The 18,700-nt window shown below is 43.5% G+C and overlaps 1 protein-coding gene across 1 annotated transcript in view; it reads left to right on the forward strand.

The window, feature by feature from the left end:
• TTLL8 (tubulin tyrosine ligase like 8) overlaps window positions 1-17,010 on the forward strand; it is a 62,764-nt gene extending 45,754 nt beyond the window's left edge. Inside the window, exons 9-14 of the mRNA XM_077805570.1 lie at window positions 1,906-2,054; window positions 2,780-3,026; window positions 4,021-4,456; window positions 7,966-7,986; window positions 14,887-14,941; window positions 16,802-17,010. Coding sequence (XP_077661696.1) covers window positions 1,906-2,054; window positions 2,780-3,026; window positions 4,021-4,456; window positions 7,966-7,986; window positions 14,887-14,941; window positions 16,802-17,010 — 1,117 coding nt within the window. The remainder of the gene's footprint in view (window positions 1-1,905; window positions 2,055-2,779; window positions 3,027-4,020; window positions 4,457-7,965; window positions 7,987-14,886; window positions 14,942-16,801) is intronic.
• Window positions 17,011-18,700: the final 1,690 nt, after the last annotated feature.

The raw sequence follows: 18,700 nt of genomic DNA on the forward strand, positions 1-18,700 counted from the left end.
ATGCTTGGTACTTGGCTCTGATAAAGGTTGCAGGCATTCAGGATTGATGTGGCAGTTTATCACCCTGGATAGCTCCTTGGGGTGGGATTTGGCAGCCTCAGTGGAGGTTGATAGGAAGGTTCTCCTGGTCTGTAATACAGCTCAGCATAGGCTTTGAGGAATTCATTATATGTCACCCTGTCTGAATCAGCCTTTGTTTTCTTCCACTGTCACTCAGTTTTCCACTCTTGTCTTCATCCAGCACAGGGTATCAGAAAACCAAGGAGAACTGTGTGTTGATGGGGAGAAAGGGACTGTTTTGGGGGCAGCGTGTTAATGGTTGCAGACAGTATAGAATGGTAATGATTCACCAGGTCCTTGACTCCTTGTTCTGTGGGTTGGGTCTTTTAGCAGACTTTGAAATTCATTGGAATCTGTAAGTCATCATGGTCGGATCAGGATAATTGGTCTTTCTTGTTGCCTGAACAATAGAAGGTCTCTGACCACTGCCATAATGATGTGATCGTTAGTATTCAGGAGACTGACATCTTGGTTTTAAATCTCACCTATTAGATGATACTTCCAGCAACACAGTGCTTCCTAAACCATATTGGGTGCATTGTTTTAGTACTGGTTTGGAGGGGTATCTGTACAACCTCTTCTTCCAACAGTATCAAGGTGTCTGAAGGCCTACCATCTAAGTACTGATTGAGCCTGACACTGCTGAGGTAGATGAGGTATGACAGGTTCACAGCACAGAGTGGCACAAAGCCGGTTGCCAGACATAAAGATTATTTACCTTCTTTTCCTACTCTCCCCCAGAATGTGAAGGCTAATATTCTCAAATGGCTGAAACCACAACTTATCTATATTTGTAAGATTTGATGTTTTTAAATGTTTGTATACAGCAGCTATGATCTTACCCTAGCCATCACCTTGATAACTAAGCAATTAACAAATATAGATTCTGATCCTGCAAGATGCTGAGACCTCTCGAGAAGCATCCACCCTCCCTCAACTCGCATTTTATTTAAGCATGAGTTGAGTGGAGTGAGCACCATTCGGTATGCACTTAGCACCTTGCAGGATCAGGAGAGCATACAGGATCAGAAGTGTTTACAGGGAGAAGGAGCTCAGATAATTCAATACACATGCACACGGGCCCAGGATTACCTAGATTACATTCTCAAGTACTCTTTTTGTTCTGTCTTTGTACCTAGCACAGAGGGTTCTTGGTTTATGATTGGTGTCCCAAAGCACTATCACAATATAGATAATAAATAACAGTATTACTATTTATTCATTAACTATCCAAAAGTATGCTGGGTACCATACACACACAACAAAGACACAGTCCCTACCTTGAAGAGTTCATATTCTATGATTTTGACGAGAGACAGTTTGTGAAGACATATATTCCTTTATGTTTTATGCTGTCTATGCAATTAAGAGGTCTAGAAAAGAAAGGTGAGACTAGCCTTGACTTTCCTAGTGTTCAGATACTAGGTGCCAATTCTTCTCATGCTGCCCTGCCTGCCCAGGGCTGTCTAGATGTTGGATCTAACCCCTCTATTTGTTGTTTAAAGAAAAAAATCCCCCTTCTTTCAGCCTGCAATTAACCTCACTCCTGTGCTTTTCATAATTCACGTTACCCCATTATTGCAAGTTTTTATAAGCAGATTATTTCCTTAATAACAGAACTTTCCTGACACAATACCCAAAATAAATGAGCTCAGTAACCTGTGAGACTTATTTCTGTAAATCCATAATCTAATAATTTCTATCACTGTAGCAAGAAACACTTCATACTGTACTTTAGGGGGAAAAAAGCAATATTGACAGCTGTATAAACTAAGTTCATAAAATGCTTCTTCTAAAATAGTTATGCATAAAGTATTACCTTTTTAAAATTTTGTTTTTTTGTAGTGAAGGTGCTGTCATTTGTAGTGCACATAATTACATTACACAGTGTCAAAAGATTCTAAGCAAAATCATGTCTACAAGCCCACAGCGAGACATAGATGGTAACCACAATATCTGGATTATTAAACCAGGAGCAAAATCTCGTGGCAGAGGTAAGAGCTTCCTTTGTTTTTTTAATTTAAAGTGTTTATTATTACCCAAAGTTGTAGGGTATCATCTGGAGAGGCAACTTGTAAATGTACTGTGTACATCAGCTGTTTGTCCCACCAGGCCATTCATAACTGCATAAACATTTCCAATCAGAACCTTTCCCATTTTCTATGCAAGAGTCATTTTTACACAGTTTTCAACATCTTACCTCTGTTACTTTGTGTATCTTGGGGAAGGAATAGCAGAAGGAAAACTTGTCAAATCCAGCAAAGAACTTTAAATATGTGCTGAAGTACATGCATGTGAGTAGTCTTATTGTTTTCAATGAAAGTCCTTTCAGTTAATGTCAGTGGAACTAATCACATGCTTAAAGTTGAGAACATGCTTAAATGCTTTGCTGGATTGGGCCCATAATCGCTAGGTTGCAGGTAAGCCTTTCAGGGGTCGGGTAAAATATATGTCTTTGTTTGTCTGAATAATGAAGGTTTAAAAAACATAATTAATGCGAGCAACCTGGGAGGGGGTTATTTGTTTGATTTTGTTTAATTCTACCATAACAGGTGTCTTTCTGGTGATCTATCAATATTCTACTATTGTTCCTGCATGCATAAGTAGGATAAATGGAAATTCTCATTCGTGTATAATCTCTCATTTTTGTACACTGTCACCTGCATACATTATTATTAGACACTAACATGCATATTATTTTAATTTTTTTCTCTTCCAGAAATAGTGTGCAAAAATAGACTGGATGATATTCTGAAGTTAGTAGAAGCAACAGATCAATTTCCAGTAAAGGACCACAAGTGGGTGGTACAGAAGTACATTGAGACACCATTGCTAATTTATGATACTAAATTTGATATTAGACAGTGGTTTCTTGTCACTGACTGGAACCCTCTGACTATATGGTTCTATAAAGAAAGCTATCTGAGATTTTCTACACAACGTTTCTCCTTAGACAATCTAGACAGGTAACCAAGGAAGTATAAACAAAAATGTAGCTATACAGAACAGTGAATGAACAGGCTGAAAAATTCTACAGTATGTCAGGTCCCTGAATTTTGATTGTGGAATTATGGTAGTGTTAAAATTTCATGAACCAGTCTATGCTAATGCTTTGACTTTCTGATGATTTCTGAAGTTGCGTTTAGTTACAGAGTGTGAACAGGGGTCGTGGTTGTGTGCTTTAATTAGACTCTTAGTGTCAGTCAGCAGTTGTCATAACTTAAAATAGTGATTCTAACTGTGCCCTCATCCATATGAATATTATAGAAAATGTAATTTTAGAACATTTTAGAACATTAGGGGATGTTTGTTCTTTTATGTATGCTGTAGTCTGTTTATCAAATATTCAAGAAAAGCACTAGGCGAACTGTGGGAGTTTTTTGGGAAAATTCTGGACAACTTATTAAAATTGAACAATGTTAAAACAATTTTAACAATGTTAAATATCTCCATGGGAACATATTTTTAGCAAGGGCCATACCAAAGATTGGGAGTGGCAGGATATCTGGTAAATTAACCCACTGTAGATGCTCTATCAGCATCAGCACTTACATGGTACCCATCACAATGCCTCATGACCATTAACAAATGTATCTTCACAACACTCCTTTGAGATAGGGAAGCATTATTATCCCCATTTTATAGACAGGGAACTGGGGCATGGAGAACTTAAGTGACTTGCCCCAGGGCACAAAATGCGAGTGTGACAGAGCTGAGACCTGAACCCAGTTTTCCTGAGCCCAGGCTAGTGTTTTAACCATAAGACCATCCTTTGTCTTACATTAGAGGGGAATTAATGAAGGAAACTGAAAATAGGTTTAAGAATCAAAACCCTGAGATTTTAATATGAAGATAATTTGTTCTAATGTAATATGTTTCCTGCATTTTTTCAGTTGAGTAGCATTGTACAATTATGTGTAGCTTGCTGCCTGCTATAGTTGTGGTGTCCTCTCTCCACAGCTCCATTCATCTTTGCAATAATTCTATCCAGAAACAATACAAAAATGCTGCAGACCGGAATCCTCTATTGCCATGGCACAATATGTGGACAAGCACCAAATTTCAGGAGTACTTACAAAAGAGAGGTCGAGGCAATATGTGGCGAAATGTTATCTATCCATCCATGAAAAAAGCCATTACCTACACCATGAGGATGGCTCAAGAGAGCGTGGAAGCCCGGAAGAGCAGTTTTGAGCTGTATGGGGCAGACTTTATTCTTGGAGAGGACTTTAAACCATGGTTGATTGAAATCAATACTAGCCCAACAATGTTCCCTTCTACACCGGTCACAGCAGAGCTATGTGCGCAGGTACAAGAAGACACGATTAAGGTAGTTACTGAGAAGAAACGTGACAAAAACTGGGACACTGGAAAATTCGAACTTCTCTGGAGGCAGGTATGAATAATTCTGCATCATTCACTAATCAGATGGAATTTAGTTTGGCGATTGTTTTAAAATCTAATTAACATTCTTTGAGTGGGTACAGCTGTGTATTCAACTTCAGTGTGTGGAGAATTAGCTGGAGAATTTTCCCTAGCAGTACCTGTAGAAAAGTAGCACTTGCACTTTGTGGCCATAGCCCCTCCCTTGGCTATATGAGGCAGCACCGCCCTGAACCTCCTCAGTTCCTTCTTACTACCCGTGGCGGGAGTCGGAGCTCTGTGTGGTCTTAAATTCCCATTCTGTCACTAGTTCAGTGTTTTTTCTAGCTGTGTATGCTTTGTAATACCCTTAATGCTACTTATGTTTAGTGAAGTATTCCCCTGTGATGCCCTCACCATTGTTTAAACATTGTCCGTCGTGTTGGGGAACAATCCCTAACAGCAATTCCCACGTGTGGTGCCAGCTGTGCTTGGGTGAGGCAAGGAATGGTATTCAGTGAGTAGATGTTCATTAAATTGACTCAAGTTGCAAACGACCGTTGCCTAAAATAGCCCCTGCTTGAACAGGCCATGTGGCCTGTTTCAGCACCGAGACCCTCATTGGATCAGGGGTTGCCCTCAGGTTCCAAGAGTCCTTCTGCCTTGAACTCTGGAGCAGGAATCTCTCCAAAGAGACTGAGGAGCTGTTCCCCATGTGGCGTGCTGAGGAAAAGGTTGTATAAGACCAATTGAGACTGCTCCAGGTCTCATGGGGACTCTCCCGTCTCTCCAGGAAGAGCGTGGAATGGCATGGGGTTAGTGCTGGTGCGCAGGATGACGTGGGTGCCTCTAACCATTCCCCAGTACCGAGCATGGGGGCTATAGACCCTGTACCATCGACTCCATTTGTTGCCCCAGGGCGTTCGTTGAGTCCGGTACCGACGAGGGTGACACCAGCACCAACTGTTCTGACATCGGCAGCATACCAGGTGGTATGCTTTCCATCTTTCCAACTTTCCATCGTGACCTCTCCTTTGGCCCGGGACTTGGTCAGGGCTGTGTCATTAATAGCCCTGTTGATTGGAGGGACTGCTGAACCCTTGGGTCTGTTGGCACTGCATCCCTTCCTCACTCTTTGGAAGCAGAGCCAATACTGGGCTTGGTACCTGGGATCTCAGCACCAGGAAACTCCATTGCAGTTGGCACCGTGGATGTTACTGTGGCTACTTTCACTGCCCCTCACTTTGGCACTGTCAGCTGGTTTGTACTGCTGCTGACTTTGGGGTCAACACCACTTCTGGCATCAGCGTACTCGCTGCTGGTGGTACCTCTTCCATCATTCATGCTGGTCCCGGCCTTATTTTGGGCAATGGAGGAGTCAAACCAATCACTTGCTCCCTCAGGACTGGCTCCACCTTTATCCCTGGAAACCCAAGGCTCCTCGGCATTGAGGTCGGGATCTTCCTCCTCCCGCTTTCCCTCACCCAACCCACATCGGGGACCATTCATGGAGCATTATGGGCACCAAGATTGGCACTCTTCTTGCGGTTGGTATGGGGCGCCTACTGGCCATACCCTTATCAGTAGCTTCCAGGGAATCCATGGCATGCTCCTCAGTCGCAGAGGGTGCACTCCTCAGCTTGCTCTATGGCAAGGTTGCCAGGCAGATCAGTGGCAGGATCTGTGGACCCACAGCAGGTTCAGTCACCAGTGAGCCTTCCCTGTGCAGAGCCCATTGAGCTGTCCTTTCCAGCTTTGCGAGTCCAGGAACGGGAGCCAGCCTTGATGCAATTAACCACCTCTTCTTCGTCCGCAGATGATTCATCAGTGCCTGGTTCTTCCTCTCCTCCAATACCAGAGGATTTCAAGGCCTGTCAGGACCTTTTGTGGTGCATGGTCACTTCCCTGGCATTCATGCAGGGTTCCTGCAGGAGAACTCCCATAAGTCAGTGGATATCCTGCAGCCATCTGCTCCTGGGAGAGTAGCCCTCCCTACTAATGATGCATTCCTAGAGCCTACAAAAGTCGTCCCGAGCACACTGGCTTCAGTACTGCCTACTGCAAAGTGCTCGGTGAAATGCTGTTTCATCCCAGTGCAGGGATTTGAGGGTTTTTACTCCCATGTGGCCTCAAACTCCCTAGTCGTAGCTGGAGTGAATGACAGAGCCCAACAGGGCAGGTTTAAGTCCACTCTTAAGGATAAGGACTCCAAAAGGATGGATTTAAGGGGCAGGAGGATCTCCACCCTGCAAATGCAGATCACGAACGAGCAGACATTGTCCAGGTATGACTTTGTAAATTGGACAGATATGTCTAAGTTAGTGGGCCAGCTGCCTGATACCTCCAGAGAGCAATTTTGGGAGTTTGTCAGTGAGGGCTGTTTAGTGGCCAAGATGTCGTTTGCATTCTGTATTGAACTGTGGATACTTTGGCCAGAGTTTTGTCCTTTGTGGTGACCAAAGGCAGGGCAGAAAAGGTGGGGGAGTAGCACTGTATGTAAGGGAGCAGTATGACTGCTCAGAGCTCCGGTACGAAACTGTAGAAAAACCTGAGTGTCTCTGGATTAAGTTTAGAAGTGTGTGCAACAAGAGTGATGTAGTGGTGGGAGTCTGCTATAGACCACCGGACCAGGGGGATGAGGTAGATGAGGCTTTCTTCTGGCAGCTCACGGAAGCTACTAGATCGCATGCCCTGATTCTCATGGGTGACTTTAATTTTCCTGATATCTGCTGGGAGAGCAATACTGCGGTGCATAGACAATCCAGGAAGTTTTTGGAAAGCGTAGGGGACAATTTCCTGGTGCAAGTGCTAGAGGAGCCAACTAGGGGGGGCGCTTTTCTTGACCTGCTGCTCACAAACCAGGTAGAATTAGTGGGGGAAGCAAAAGTGGATGGGAATCTGGGAGGCAGTGACCATGAGTTGGTTGAGTTCAGGATCCTGACGCAGGGAAGAAAGGTAAGCAGCAGGATACGGACCCTGGACTTCAGGAAAGCAGACTTCGACTCCCTCAGGGAACGGATGGCCAGGATCCCCTGGGGGACTAACTTGAAGGGGAAAGGAGTCCAGGAGAGCTGGCTGTATTTCAAGGAATCCCTGTTGAGGTTACAGGGACAAACCATCCCGATGAGTCGAAAGAATAGTAAATATGGCAGGCGACCGGCTTGGCTTAACGGTGAAATCCTAGCGGATCTTAAACATAAAAAAGAAGCTTACAAGAAGTGGAAGGTTGGACATATGACCAGGGAAGAGTATAAAAATATTGCTCGGGCATGTAGGAATGAAATCAGGAGGGCCAAATCGCACCTGGAGCTGCAGCTAGCGAGAGATGTCAAGAGTAACAAGAAGGGTTTCTTCAGGTATGTTGGCAACAAGAAGAAAGCCAAGAAAAGTGTGGGACCCTTACTGAATGAGGGAGGCAACCTAGTGACAGAGGATGTGGAAAAAGCTAATGTACTCAATGCTTTTTTTGCCTCTGTTTTCACTAACAAGGTCATCTCCCAGGCTGCTACGCTGGGCATCACAAAATGGGGAAGAGATGGCCAGCCCTCTGTGGAGATAGAGGTGGTTAGGGACTATTTAGAAAAGCTGGACGTGCACAAGTCCATGGGGCCGGACGAGTTGCATCCGAGAGTGCTGAAGGAATTGGCGGCTGTGATTGCAGAGCCATTGGCCATTATCTTTGAAAACTCGTGGCGAACCGGGGAAGTCCCGGATGACTGGAAAAAGGCTAATGTAGTGCCAATCTTTAAAAAAGGGAAGAAGGAGGATCCTGGGAACTACAGGCCAGTCAGCCTCACCTCAGTCCCTGGAAAAATCATGGAGCAGGTCCTCAAAGAATCAATCTTGAAGTACTTGCATGAGAGGAAAGTGATCAGGAACAGCCAGCATGGATTCACCAAGGGAAGGTCATGCCTGACTAATCTAATCGCCTTTTATCATGAGATTACTGGTTCTGTGGATGAAGGGAAAGCAGTGGATGTATTGTTTCTTGACTTTAGCAAAGCTTTTGACACGGTCTCCCACAGTATTCTTGTCAGCAAGTTAAAGAAGTATGGGCTGGATGAATGCACTATAGGGTGGGTAGAAAGCTGGCTAGATTGTCGGGCTCAACGGGTAGTGATCAATGGCTCCATGTCTAGTTGGCAGCCGGTGTCAAGTGGAGTGCCCCAGGGGTCGGTCCTGGGGCCGGTTTTGTTCAATATCTTCATAAATGATCTGGAGGATGGTGTGGATTGCACTCTCAGCAAATTTGCGGACGATACTAAACTGGGAGGAGTGGTAGATACGCTGGAGGGGAGGGATAGGATACAGAAGGACCTAGACAAATTGGAGGATTGGGCCAAAAGAAATCTGATGAGGTTCAATAAGGATAAGTGCAGGGTCCTGCACTTAGGACGGAAGAATCCAATGCACCGCTACAGACTAGGGACCGAATGGCTAGGCAGCAGTTCTGCGGAAAAGGACCTAGGGGTGACAGTGGACGAGAAGCTGGATATGAGTCAGCAGTGTGCCCTTGTTGCCAAGAAGGCCAATGGCATTTTGGGATGTATACGTAGGGGCATAGCGAGCAGATCGAGGGACGTGATCGTCCCCCTCTATTCGACATTGGTGAGGCCTCATCTGGAGTACTGTGTCCAGTTTTGGGCCCCACACTACAAGAAGGATGTGGATAAATTGGAGAGAGTCCAGCGAAGGGCAACAAAAATGATTAGGGGTCTAGAACACATGACTTATGAGGAGAGGCTGAGGGAGCTGGGATTGTTTAGCCTGCAGAAGAGAAGAATGAGGGGGGATTTGATAGCTGCTTTCAACTACCTGAAAGGGGGTTCCAAAGAGGATGGCTCTAGACTGTTCTCAATGGTAGCAGATGACAGAACGAGGAGTAATGGCCTCAAGTTGCAGTGGGGGAGGTTTAGATTGGATATTAGGAAAAACTTTTTCATTAAGAGGGTGGTGAAACACTGGAATGCGTTGCCTAGGGAGGTGGTGGAATCTCCTTCCTTGGAAGTTTTTAAGGTCAGGCTTGACAAAGCCCTGGCTGGGATGATTTAACTGGGAATTGGTCCTGCTTCGAGCAGGGGGTTGGACTAGATGACCTTCAGGGGTCCCTTCCAACCCTGATATTCTATGATTCTATGATTCTATGACCATGAGAAGGGCGTCCTGGCTGCAGAATTTGGGCATTGCTCCTGATGTGCAGCAGGCTATAGAGGATTTGCCCTTCGGTGCTGGGTGTTGGTTTTCAGACAAGATGGACAAGACCCTGCACACCTTCAAGGATTATAGGGCCCACCCTGTGTTCCTTGGGGATGTATACACCATCAGTGCAGACAGCAACAATACTGTCCACAATGCACCTTTTGGCAGCCTTCTGTCTCTCAAAACAGTTGGATTATCCCAGAAAGGGGCATAGATCCCAGAGGTGCAGGCAGTTGGGTCCGGGTTTCAGCCAGTCAACACGCCCTCCCCAGCACTCCCCAAATGCCCATTTTGACTCCTTGGACCAGAGCAGTGGTCCAGTCATCACTCCCTTTACTCTGCCTCTGTCTGGGGACAGGCTAGCTCGCTTTTACGATGTTTGGGGCTAGAGTACAAGCTGGGTCCTAGCATCATCAAATTGAGCTAAACTATCCAGTTCCTCTCCACTCCTTCCCCGCACCCATCTGCCCTTCCCATCCCTCTTCAGGGCCCCCTCTTATGAGATACTGCTCCTCAAGCAGGCTTCTCTTTACTGGCCATGGGAGTGGTGCTGGAAGTTCCTCTGGAACACCAGGGTCAGAGCTTCTACTCCTGGTACCTCCTGGTTCCCAAATCCAAGGGAGGAGTAAAACCTATTCTCGAGCTCCGCAACCTCAACATATATATCAGATACGTGAGGTTCCATATGGTCACCCTATTAACTATCCTCCCCACATTGACTCAGAACAACTGGCTTGCTGCTCTGGACCTTCAGGATGCTTACACCCATATGGCGATTCTCCTGAGCCACAGATTTCTCTGGTTTGTTGTGGTGAACCACCATTTTCAGTACACAGTCCTTCCCTTTGGGCTGTCATCCACCCCTAGGATTTTTACCAAATGTATGGTTGTGGTGACTATGTACATCAAGAAGAGGGGAATCCATGTTTTCCTGTATGGATGACACGCTGCTCTGGGGCAGGTCAAGGGAAGAAGTTCTTTCTCATGCATGCATCACACTGCACTTACTCGACTGCAACTCGATGGGTTTCATCCTAAACACAGGAAAGTCAACATTGGTCCCCACTCAGAAAAACAATTTAATTGGGGCCCTAATAGACTCTACGAGTTCAAGGAGCATTCCTGCCAATTAACCATTTCTAGACCATTTGTAGCCTTTCTCTCAGTCTGCAGTCCCAGCCTTCCATGACAGTTCACATGTGCCTGAGGCTCTTAGGCCACATGTCTACATGCATACCTGTGGTTCCAGTCACAAGGTTGTGCCAATACCCTCTGCAAATGTGGCTCAGGACTGTTTTCCGTCCAACCCTTCACCCCTGGATAGGTTAGACTTCCTACCTCCATCAATCCTGGACTCCTTGCAGTGGTAGACGGTTCAGGAATGATGTCAAGGCATTCCCTTCATCTGGCCCTTACCAACCAGGACTGTTGTCATGAACAACTCCTTGATAGGTTGGGGAGCGCATCTGGGGTTGCTGAAAGTTCAGGGCCTGGGGTCAGAGCAAGAAGCTCTACTGCATATCAATGTCTAGGAGCTTTGGGCCATCTACAATGTCTATCTCTGTTTCCTAGACCGCATCAAGGGTTCAGTAGTTCCCATACTTGCCAACGTGATGTATTATGGGAACAGGCAAGGGGGAGCACACTCCAAGGTGCTCTCCCAAAAGACAATCAAGTTGTGGCTGTTCTGGTTCAACGAGAGTATCACTCTGTTATCCGTTTACTTGCCTGGGGTCCAGAATCATCTTGTGGACCATCTCAGCAGGAATTTTTCCTTGAACCATGAGTGGTCGCTGAAGTCCAGTGTTCTGCAAGTTATCTTTGCAATATGGGGCATCCTGACAATCAGCCTGTTTGCTACAAGGGACAACAAGAAATGCCGACTGTTCAACTCTCAAGGGGGCCTCAGTCTAGGCTCCCTGCCCAACTCCCTCCACCTCAACTGGAAGTCGGCTTTCCTGTATGCTTTTCCTCCAATCCCAACTATTCCACAGGTCATCCTCAAGTTGAAAGCAGATTAGGCAAAGCTCATCCTCATCGCCCTGGCATGGCTGAGGCAGTGCTGGTTTTCTGACCTTTTCACGGTGTTGATTCAGCCTCCCATATCCCTTCCTCTCCTTCCTGACTTGCTCACACAGAATCACAGTTGCACTCTGCATCCTGCAGTCAGTTCTCTGCATCTCATGGCATGACTGCTGCATGGTTGAATGAGGAGGAAGAGCAATGCTCAGTGGCTGTTCATCATGTCCTGCTCAGTAGTAGAAAATCCTCTGCCAGAATGGCCTATTTGGCAAAGTGGAAGAGTTTTTCAATGTGGTCATTGGCCTGTGGAGTTCAGCCAACGCTGGCTAGTATCCAAGACATCTTGGAGTATTTGCTGCATCTTCAATCATCGTATCTTAATGCTTATCTCGTTGAGGGTGCACCTGGTGGCAATCTCACCTTTTCATTCTCCCATTCTTGGAAGATCGGTGTTTTCCAGTGCCATGGTGGCGAGATTCTTGAAAGAAGTCTTTTGTCTCCATCTGCCCGTGATGAACTAGCTTCTTTGTGACACGTTAACACAGTCTGAGTGGCTCTCATGAGACCTCCGTTCGAGCCTCTGGCATCCTGCTCCTTTCCTCTCATGTCAAAAAACTGCATGCCTCATGGTGATAACACCTGTGAGGAGAGTGTTTGAGTTGCAGGCTTTGACGGCAGAGCTTCCTTACACACAATTCTCCTAAGACAAAGTGACGTTGCAGCTGCACTTGACATTTTTGTCGAAAGTGGTCTTTCAATTTCATTTAAACCAGGCGGCATATTTGCCTGTGTTTTTTCGTAAGCTGCATTCATTGCCAGAGGAGCATCATCTTCACACATTGGATGTCAGATGATAGCTGGGCAGGACTAAATCCTTTCGGGCTTCCTCTTGTTTGTTTGTGTCATATGCAGACCATATGAAAGGACAGGCAGTCTCCTCACAGATGATCTATAAGTGGATAACTTCCTGCATCAAGACTGGATATGAAGTGGCTTCGCCTATGCCCCCTCTATGGGCATGAGCTCATTCTACAGGAGTGCAAGCTACGTCAATAGCATCCTTAAGTTATGTTTCAGTGTTGGATATTTTCAGGGCTCATTTATCTCTCCATTGAATTTTGGCCTGTGTGTGTTTGAGGTCATTTAAACAAAACACTTCCTTTCCCAATGTTAGCCACCTTTAATCAGTAATGGCTATAACTTTATTGCTTCATACTGATCGGTCAGTTGGTAACTATACAGTGTGCTAATCTGGTTCACAGTTCTTACAGTGGAAGGAACAGGATGCTGTATTCTAGAGTCATATTGCAACTGACTGAGGCCAATGTTAATCTTCATATTAATTAGTAAATTATTTTAGTGTTCTCTTTTTTATGCTGATTGATATATCTGAAGTGAAGAAAAACAGAGCACAATAAATTAGTTATTCAGTTAAAACAAATTAAATAAGATGTTTGCAGCCCCAAGAGTGAATATGACGCAAGTTCAGGCCTGCTGTGCCCCAGCGGGGAACGTACTTGTCGGAGAGCAGATGGCAGTTTTACTGTCTGCTGTCTCTGAGACTTGAACCGGTCAGGTATGACTTCAGGCTCTGATCCTGCAAACACTTATGCATATGAGTACTCCCATGTGTATAAAATTAATCATGTGCATAAGTGTTTAGAGGATCGTTTTGATCTATGGTGGTTGCAGTGGAGGCTGCAACAGACGTGCAGAATCAGTTAATCGACTGGCTTCTCAGGCCGTGCTTTGTCCACCACACACAAATCCAGTTTTTGGTATTGCCAATTTTGATTGGTCAGTTTAGTCACAGGGTGATGTTTTATGAAATAGAAAAAAACTAAGTTTAGAAAAATTTTGATTTCATCACCAAAAATTGAGTTTAAAAGAAACATTCTGGGAGAATTCAGAAAACAAAAAAAGGACTGTTACAAAAGCAATGCAATTAAAACCCTTTTAAATATGCTGACTTTCCCCTCATATTTTTATTTTTAAATTTTTGACCAGCTCTAATAAATACCTACTTTCTTAGCATTATTTTCCTGTGGAAGCATATTACACGTGTCCTGGCTTTGTTTCTGGGTACAGTTCAGGATGTTGATTTTGAGCTGTTAAGCTCCTTTTGTGGCTTTTGTAAGTCTTGTGTTTCTTAGAGACTGTGTTTTACCCTGAAGGTAGAGATCAGGTGGGATGTTCAAGCTGACAGTCCCTAGAGTTGGGTACTGTGTTTGGAGCAGGTATTTTCAGGGGCCGGTCCTGGACATAGTCTGTTATTCTTAATTTCAACCCACAAGGCATGCTGTAAGGCTTATGTTTTTTACCCCAGTTTTTTCAGTTGAATGGGGAGGATTTTAATTGTGTTGAAAAGTTTCTTTCACCTCATTGATCATAATTGTTATTGTAATTTATTATTTACAATACCGTAGCACCAAGGAGCCCCAATCAAGGGTCAGGGCTCTGTTGTGCTAGGCACCACAGAGACAAGTATCAAAGAAGAGGGACTCTCGCCCAGCGAGTTTACAATTTAGGTGTCAGACAGGGTACAACAGCTGGATGATATAGACAAAGAGGAGTGATGGGTTTGATAGACTGAAGTAACCATAAAACAGAGTTTAGTATAAAAGCAGAAGTCTCAGTGGTTTTCCATTATTATTTTAGAGACTAACCAATTTATTTGAGCATAAGCTTTCATGAGCTACAGCTCACTTCATCTAATGCATAAAAGTGGAAAATGCAGTGAGGATGTTTTTATACACACAGACCATGAAAAAATGGGTGTTTATCACTTCAAAAGGTTTTCTGCCCCCCACCCCACTCCCCTGCTGGTAATAGCTTATCTAAAGTGATCACTCTCCTTGTAAGCTGTAGCTCACGGAAGCTTATGCTCAAATAAATTGGTTAGTCTCTAAGGTGCCACAAGTACTCCTTTTCTTTTTGCGAATACAGACTAACACAGCTGCTACTCTGAAACCTGGCATTATTATTTTGTTCATCTTCCTTGGTCACCGTGTTAGGCCCATTGTATAAAGTGGAAAAATAAACACCATGTAGAAATTAGTAGCCTTAGTAAGTTCTAAATTATGCAGTTTTTGTCACAGTGGTGTGGAATCCTTCGTCACACAAAGTGCTGTATGAACCCATTTTATGAGTAGATGTAACCCATGGAACAGTAGTGTCTTCATTTATAATTTAGTAGTGCATGAGTCTGTTGAAAAATTTAATTTCTTTTTTGTGTCTCTCAAGCCTCTTTTGGAACTGCCGCCGTTCCATGTTACGGACCTTTTTGTGGAAGGAGTTGGTATTAAGAGATCAAGGCAGAAAGCTGCTCCCATTGCTAATTTTAATTTTCCTGACACATTAACAAGAATACCACAGACAATTCAGTGCACCTCAGCCAATCACGAAAAACAAGGAGAATCAATAGGAACTGGAAATAACAAGCAAAACATCAAAATGAAAATTGAAAAGGCTATTTTTTGCACTTTACCTAGGCCTCTCAAGAAGCCACCAGGGAAAAGTTGTAAAGTAAGGGATGCACACATGAAATCCACTGGGCACATAGATTTCCCCAGCTTAGTTTTACAACCTACAGAAAGCATCACAGAGATGAAACATGTGCAGTATATAAACAAGGCAAAAGGAATAACAGATTCAAGCTTTCACAGAGTAAATCAGACAGCCCCTACCTTTCAAAATATGAATCCCTTGGACTGGCCTTTACTTCAGCCTTCCAAAATATCAGGTAATATCTGTTGTTTAGTATTATTTCACTATAAATTACATAAAAATACATTTTAGAGGGAAAGTAGAAGTTAGGTATACAGTATAAGTTTTTGGATTGCTTAGCTAGTTATTTGTCTACTAGTATTATATTCCATGTTATTTGTCTTTCTAATATAAATAGTCCCAAACTTTTCAGCCTTTCCTTTGGAAGTCTCTCCATGCCTCTAATAAGTTTTGCTGCTTGCCTCTGAATCCCCTGTATTTATGTTATATTGTTTTTGGGATATGGTATTCTGGGTGAGGGCATACCATTTGTATATATAATATAATGGCATACCATATTTTGAAGATTATTTTCGATTGCATTTTTTATACAGCATACATCTTGTTTGCTTTTTGGATTGCCGCTGCCTATTGAGCACAAGTTTTTATTAAGATATCCACATTAATGCCCAACTCCTTTTTCTTCTGTGTAGAGGTCACAAGTCCTTATTATTTCTGCTAGTGATAGCTGGCTATTCTCATTCAACCTCCTATTGTCTCTGGATGGCTCAAGAGATTGGCACTGGAACACAGAGACTTTCACCTCTGTATCACTAGTTCACATGTAATCCAGGTCAGAAGTGACCATAATTTGTGTCTGCTGGCTATGTGGGGACTACGGACCAGTTCCAGTGGACTGTTATTCTCATTACAAAATCACCATCTTTTAGCACAAACTGGAACCTAATTGGCAGAGAGGTCAAAGATTAAGCAAACATGGATACTGAACTTGGATAGTTCTCCAGGTCAATTTTGAAACGTCATCAGGGCAATGGGTGCTGCAGCTGCTGTCGTCTGTACCTGTTCTGTGGATAAGAAGAGGATTTCAGTTTAAAGGCCTATAAGCCCTAACATTTCATAAGTATTAAATTCACTAAAAAGTTAAAGAAAAATTTCCATTGTTTGTAGAGTATGCTGCAGATGTTATGTGTTATTTATCTGCTAAGTATCATCATCACCACCATCATCATTTTGGGGGGATTTCCCACAAGGGATCCTCTTCCTACTGATACTGCCAAGTGTGTTTTTAAAAACATAACTTAAGGATGTGGTATATGGTGTTCCGTTTGCCGAGAGTTGGAACGAATGGGCATATTTCACTGTCACCTGAAATCTCTTGCCTAAAGGCTTACACACACATCCAACACTTATAGAATGGTCTATAAGTGGTTGTGGTATATACAGAGTCCTTTTAATGTATTAACAGGTTTTGTATTAATACCTGAGGCACACAGTTTCCATGTAGCCCTGTTTTACTATTGAAAAAGCACTATATAGTATAACTGAATGCAGTTTTTGAAGAGTTTATTATGATTTTGCATAACAAGGACTTTTAAAATATGGACATCAGTTGAAATGTGGGTTAATTAATGACTGCCTTCTTTTTTTAAAGGTTTACAAAACAGCAACAAGAAAATTCCATGCTTAGTTTGTGGAGACACTTTCCAGTTGGAGAAAACCTGTAAATGCTGCAGCTCCTTTTGTGCAACAGTACTGCAAGGAAGTTCATATTTACCTATGAATGATTGTTCTATCCCTGAAAAGAAGGTGACCAGCAACAAGATAACTGTTCATAGCAATGTCTTCCCTAAAAATATATGAGTCCATTCTGAGTACTCCAGTCTTTTAAAAGCGTTTTTGAACAACAATAGAACTGTACAAGCCTTGCATAAGCAGATGTTGAAGAAAAATTATTTGCCATGAGTAACTCAAAGATAATATTTAAAGGCTCTGGGCTGCAAGAGGTGGAGATTTTTGTAAACCATGGCTGCATAGGAGACTAACTGATTATACTGAAGCCAATTAACAAAGTTTACTATTACAGCAGCTCTGTGGCCAATATACTGGTCCCGACTGTGCGGAAAGTTCATAGAAATACAGTGAACTCTCTTTTTATGTCATGGAGTACTCCCTCCATTTCTGCATCTGCAATCCCCTGTATGATGGCCATCTTGTCAACAAGAGTTTCATAAACTGTAAAAACTCTTGTCTATCAGTGAATGGGAGTGGAAGGGCTTACCAACCTATCCACTGTCACATAATGTAATGTAAAAAAATCTCATTGTGATATCATTTTCTTGGAGAGAGATGTGGGGAAGGAAGGAAGATTGCTTATGGTCAGTACCTTGTTACAAAATATATTCTCAGGATATCCCCCCCCCCACCCCATACTTTGGGCTATGGTGCTTTAGTGCTCTTCCATGGTCCACATGTCTGATAAGTCAGCCAAGGTGAACCAGTTAAACCTGCCATTTACTATTAGTGGCAAAATGATTCTATATTCTTAGCTTTTCTTCCTGAATTGACCAAGGAATGGACCTCATCTGTGATCCATAGAATAACCTATCTTCCAATGGTGGGCTGTGGACCCTTTAAAGATGTCTAGCTGACAGACGCCTGTTCCATTTGTCAGTCAGGAAAGAATCCACCCTGTATGTAGAGCATCTTGGGGATTCCTCAGGGAGTTTCTCTACAATACCTGTCAGAATCCAGTTCCCACTTTGTCGGGAATAGCCAGTGCAGAATTCCTAATAAGGTATTCCAGAACCAGGGGCTTAAAATCAGAATTAGCCTCTACATCTCCAAAGCTCAGGAGGAACAAAGAATTTCATATAATCAAAATGTAAAACGTACAGGATAGTAACTGCCTGTTATACCAATCAATTCATCTTGCTGCTACTGCAGGGTTTGTTATTCCAGTACATTTTCTAGTGTTTTGTTCAATCTATTTTAAAAGTCAGGAGGGGTTGGTTCCACCATTACCCCCAAGAATAGGTCCAGTGGTTTTTGTGATAGTTCTGGCACCTTGTTTGAGTGACAAGGGTACAGCCCACTTGACTGTGACTGATCTTTATTAACTGTCAGTCGTGACATAGCCCAGCGTTACAGGAAGTTTTATTCCTATCACCCAGCAGGGTCAGTATGTTCTGACTCTAGTGGCTGCTCATACAGTTAGGATCAAGTTGCAAATGGCTGAATAAATCTATTTCAGTTAACTGTCTGAGACAGAGAATGTGTGGGGGGAGGCTCACAAGGCCCTTGAAAAATGCTGGCAGTCTGATTTGTGTTTACACATTCCAGGTTGTGAAATACTGACCTCCTCTAGAGACTTTTTTTTTCCTACCCAAACTATTGAAGGTGCCAGATTCACCCTTTTCATGCAAAAAAGCAAGCAGGGGTGAATAGAAGATGATAAATGCTAGTCTTTAATGAAAACAACTTGTATTTGCAATAAAAGCAGCAGATACTGGGTGGGACTGCAGGGAAAAGAGAGCCTATGTATAAGACATGC

This window comes from Eretmochelys imbricata, chromosome 1 (assembly GCF_965152235.1).
Source record: "Eretmochelys imbricata isolate rEreImb1 chromosome 1, rEreImb1.hap1, whole genome shotgun sequence".
NCBI lineage: Eukaryota > Metazoa > Chordata > Testudines > Cheloniidae > Eretmochelys > Eretmochelys imbricata.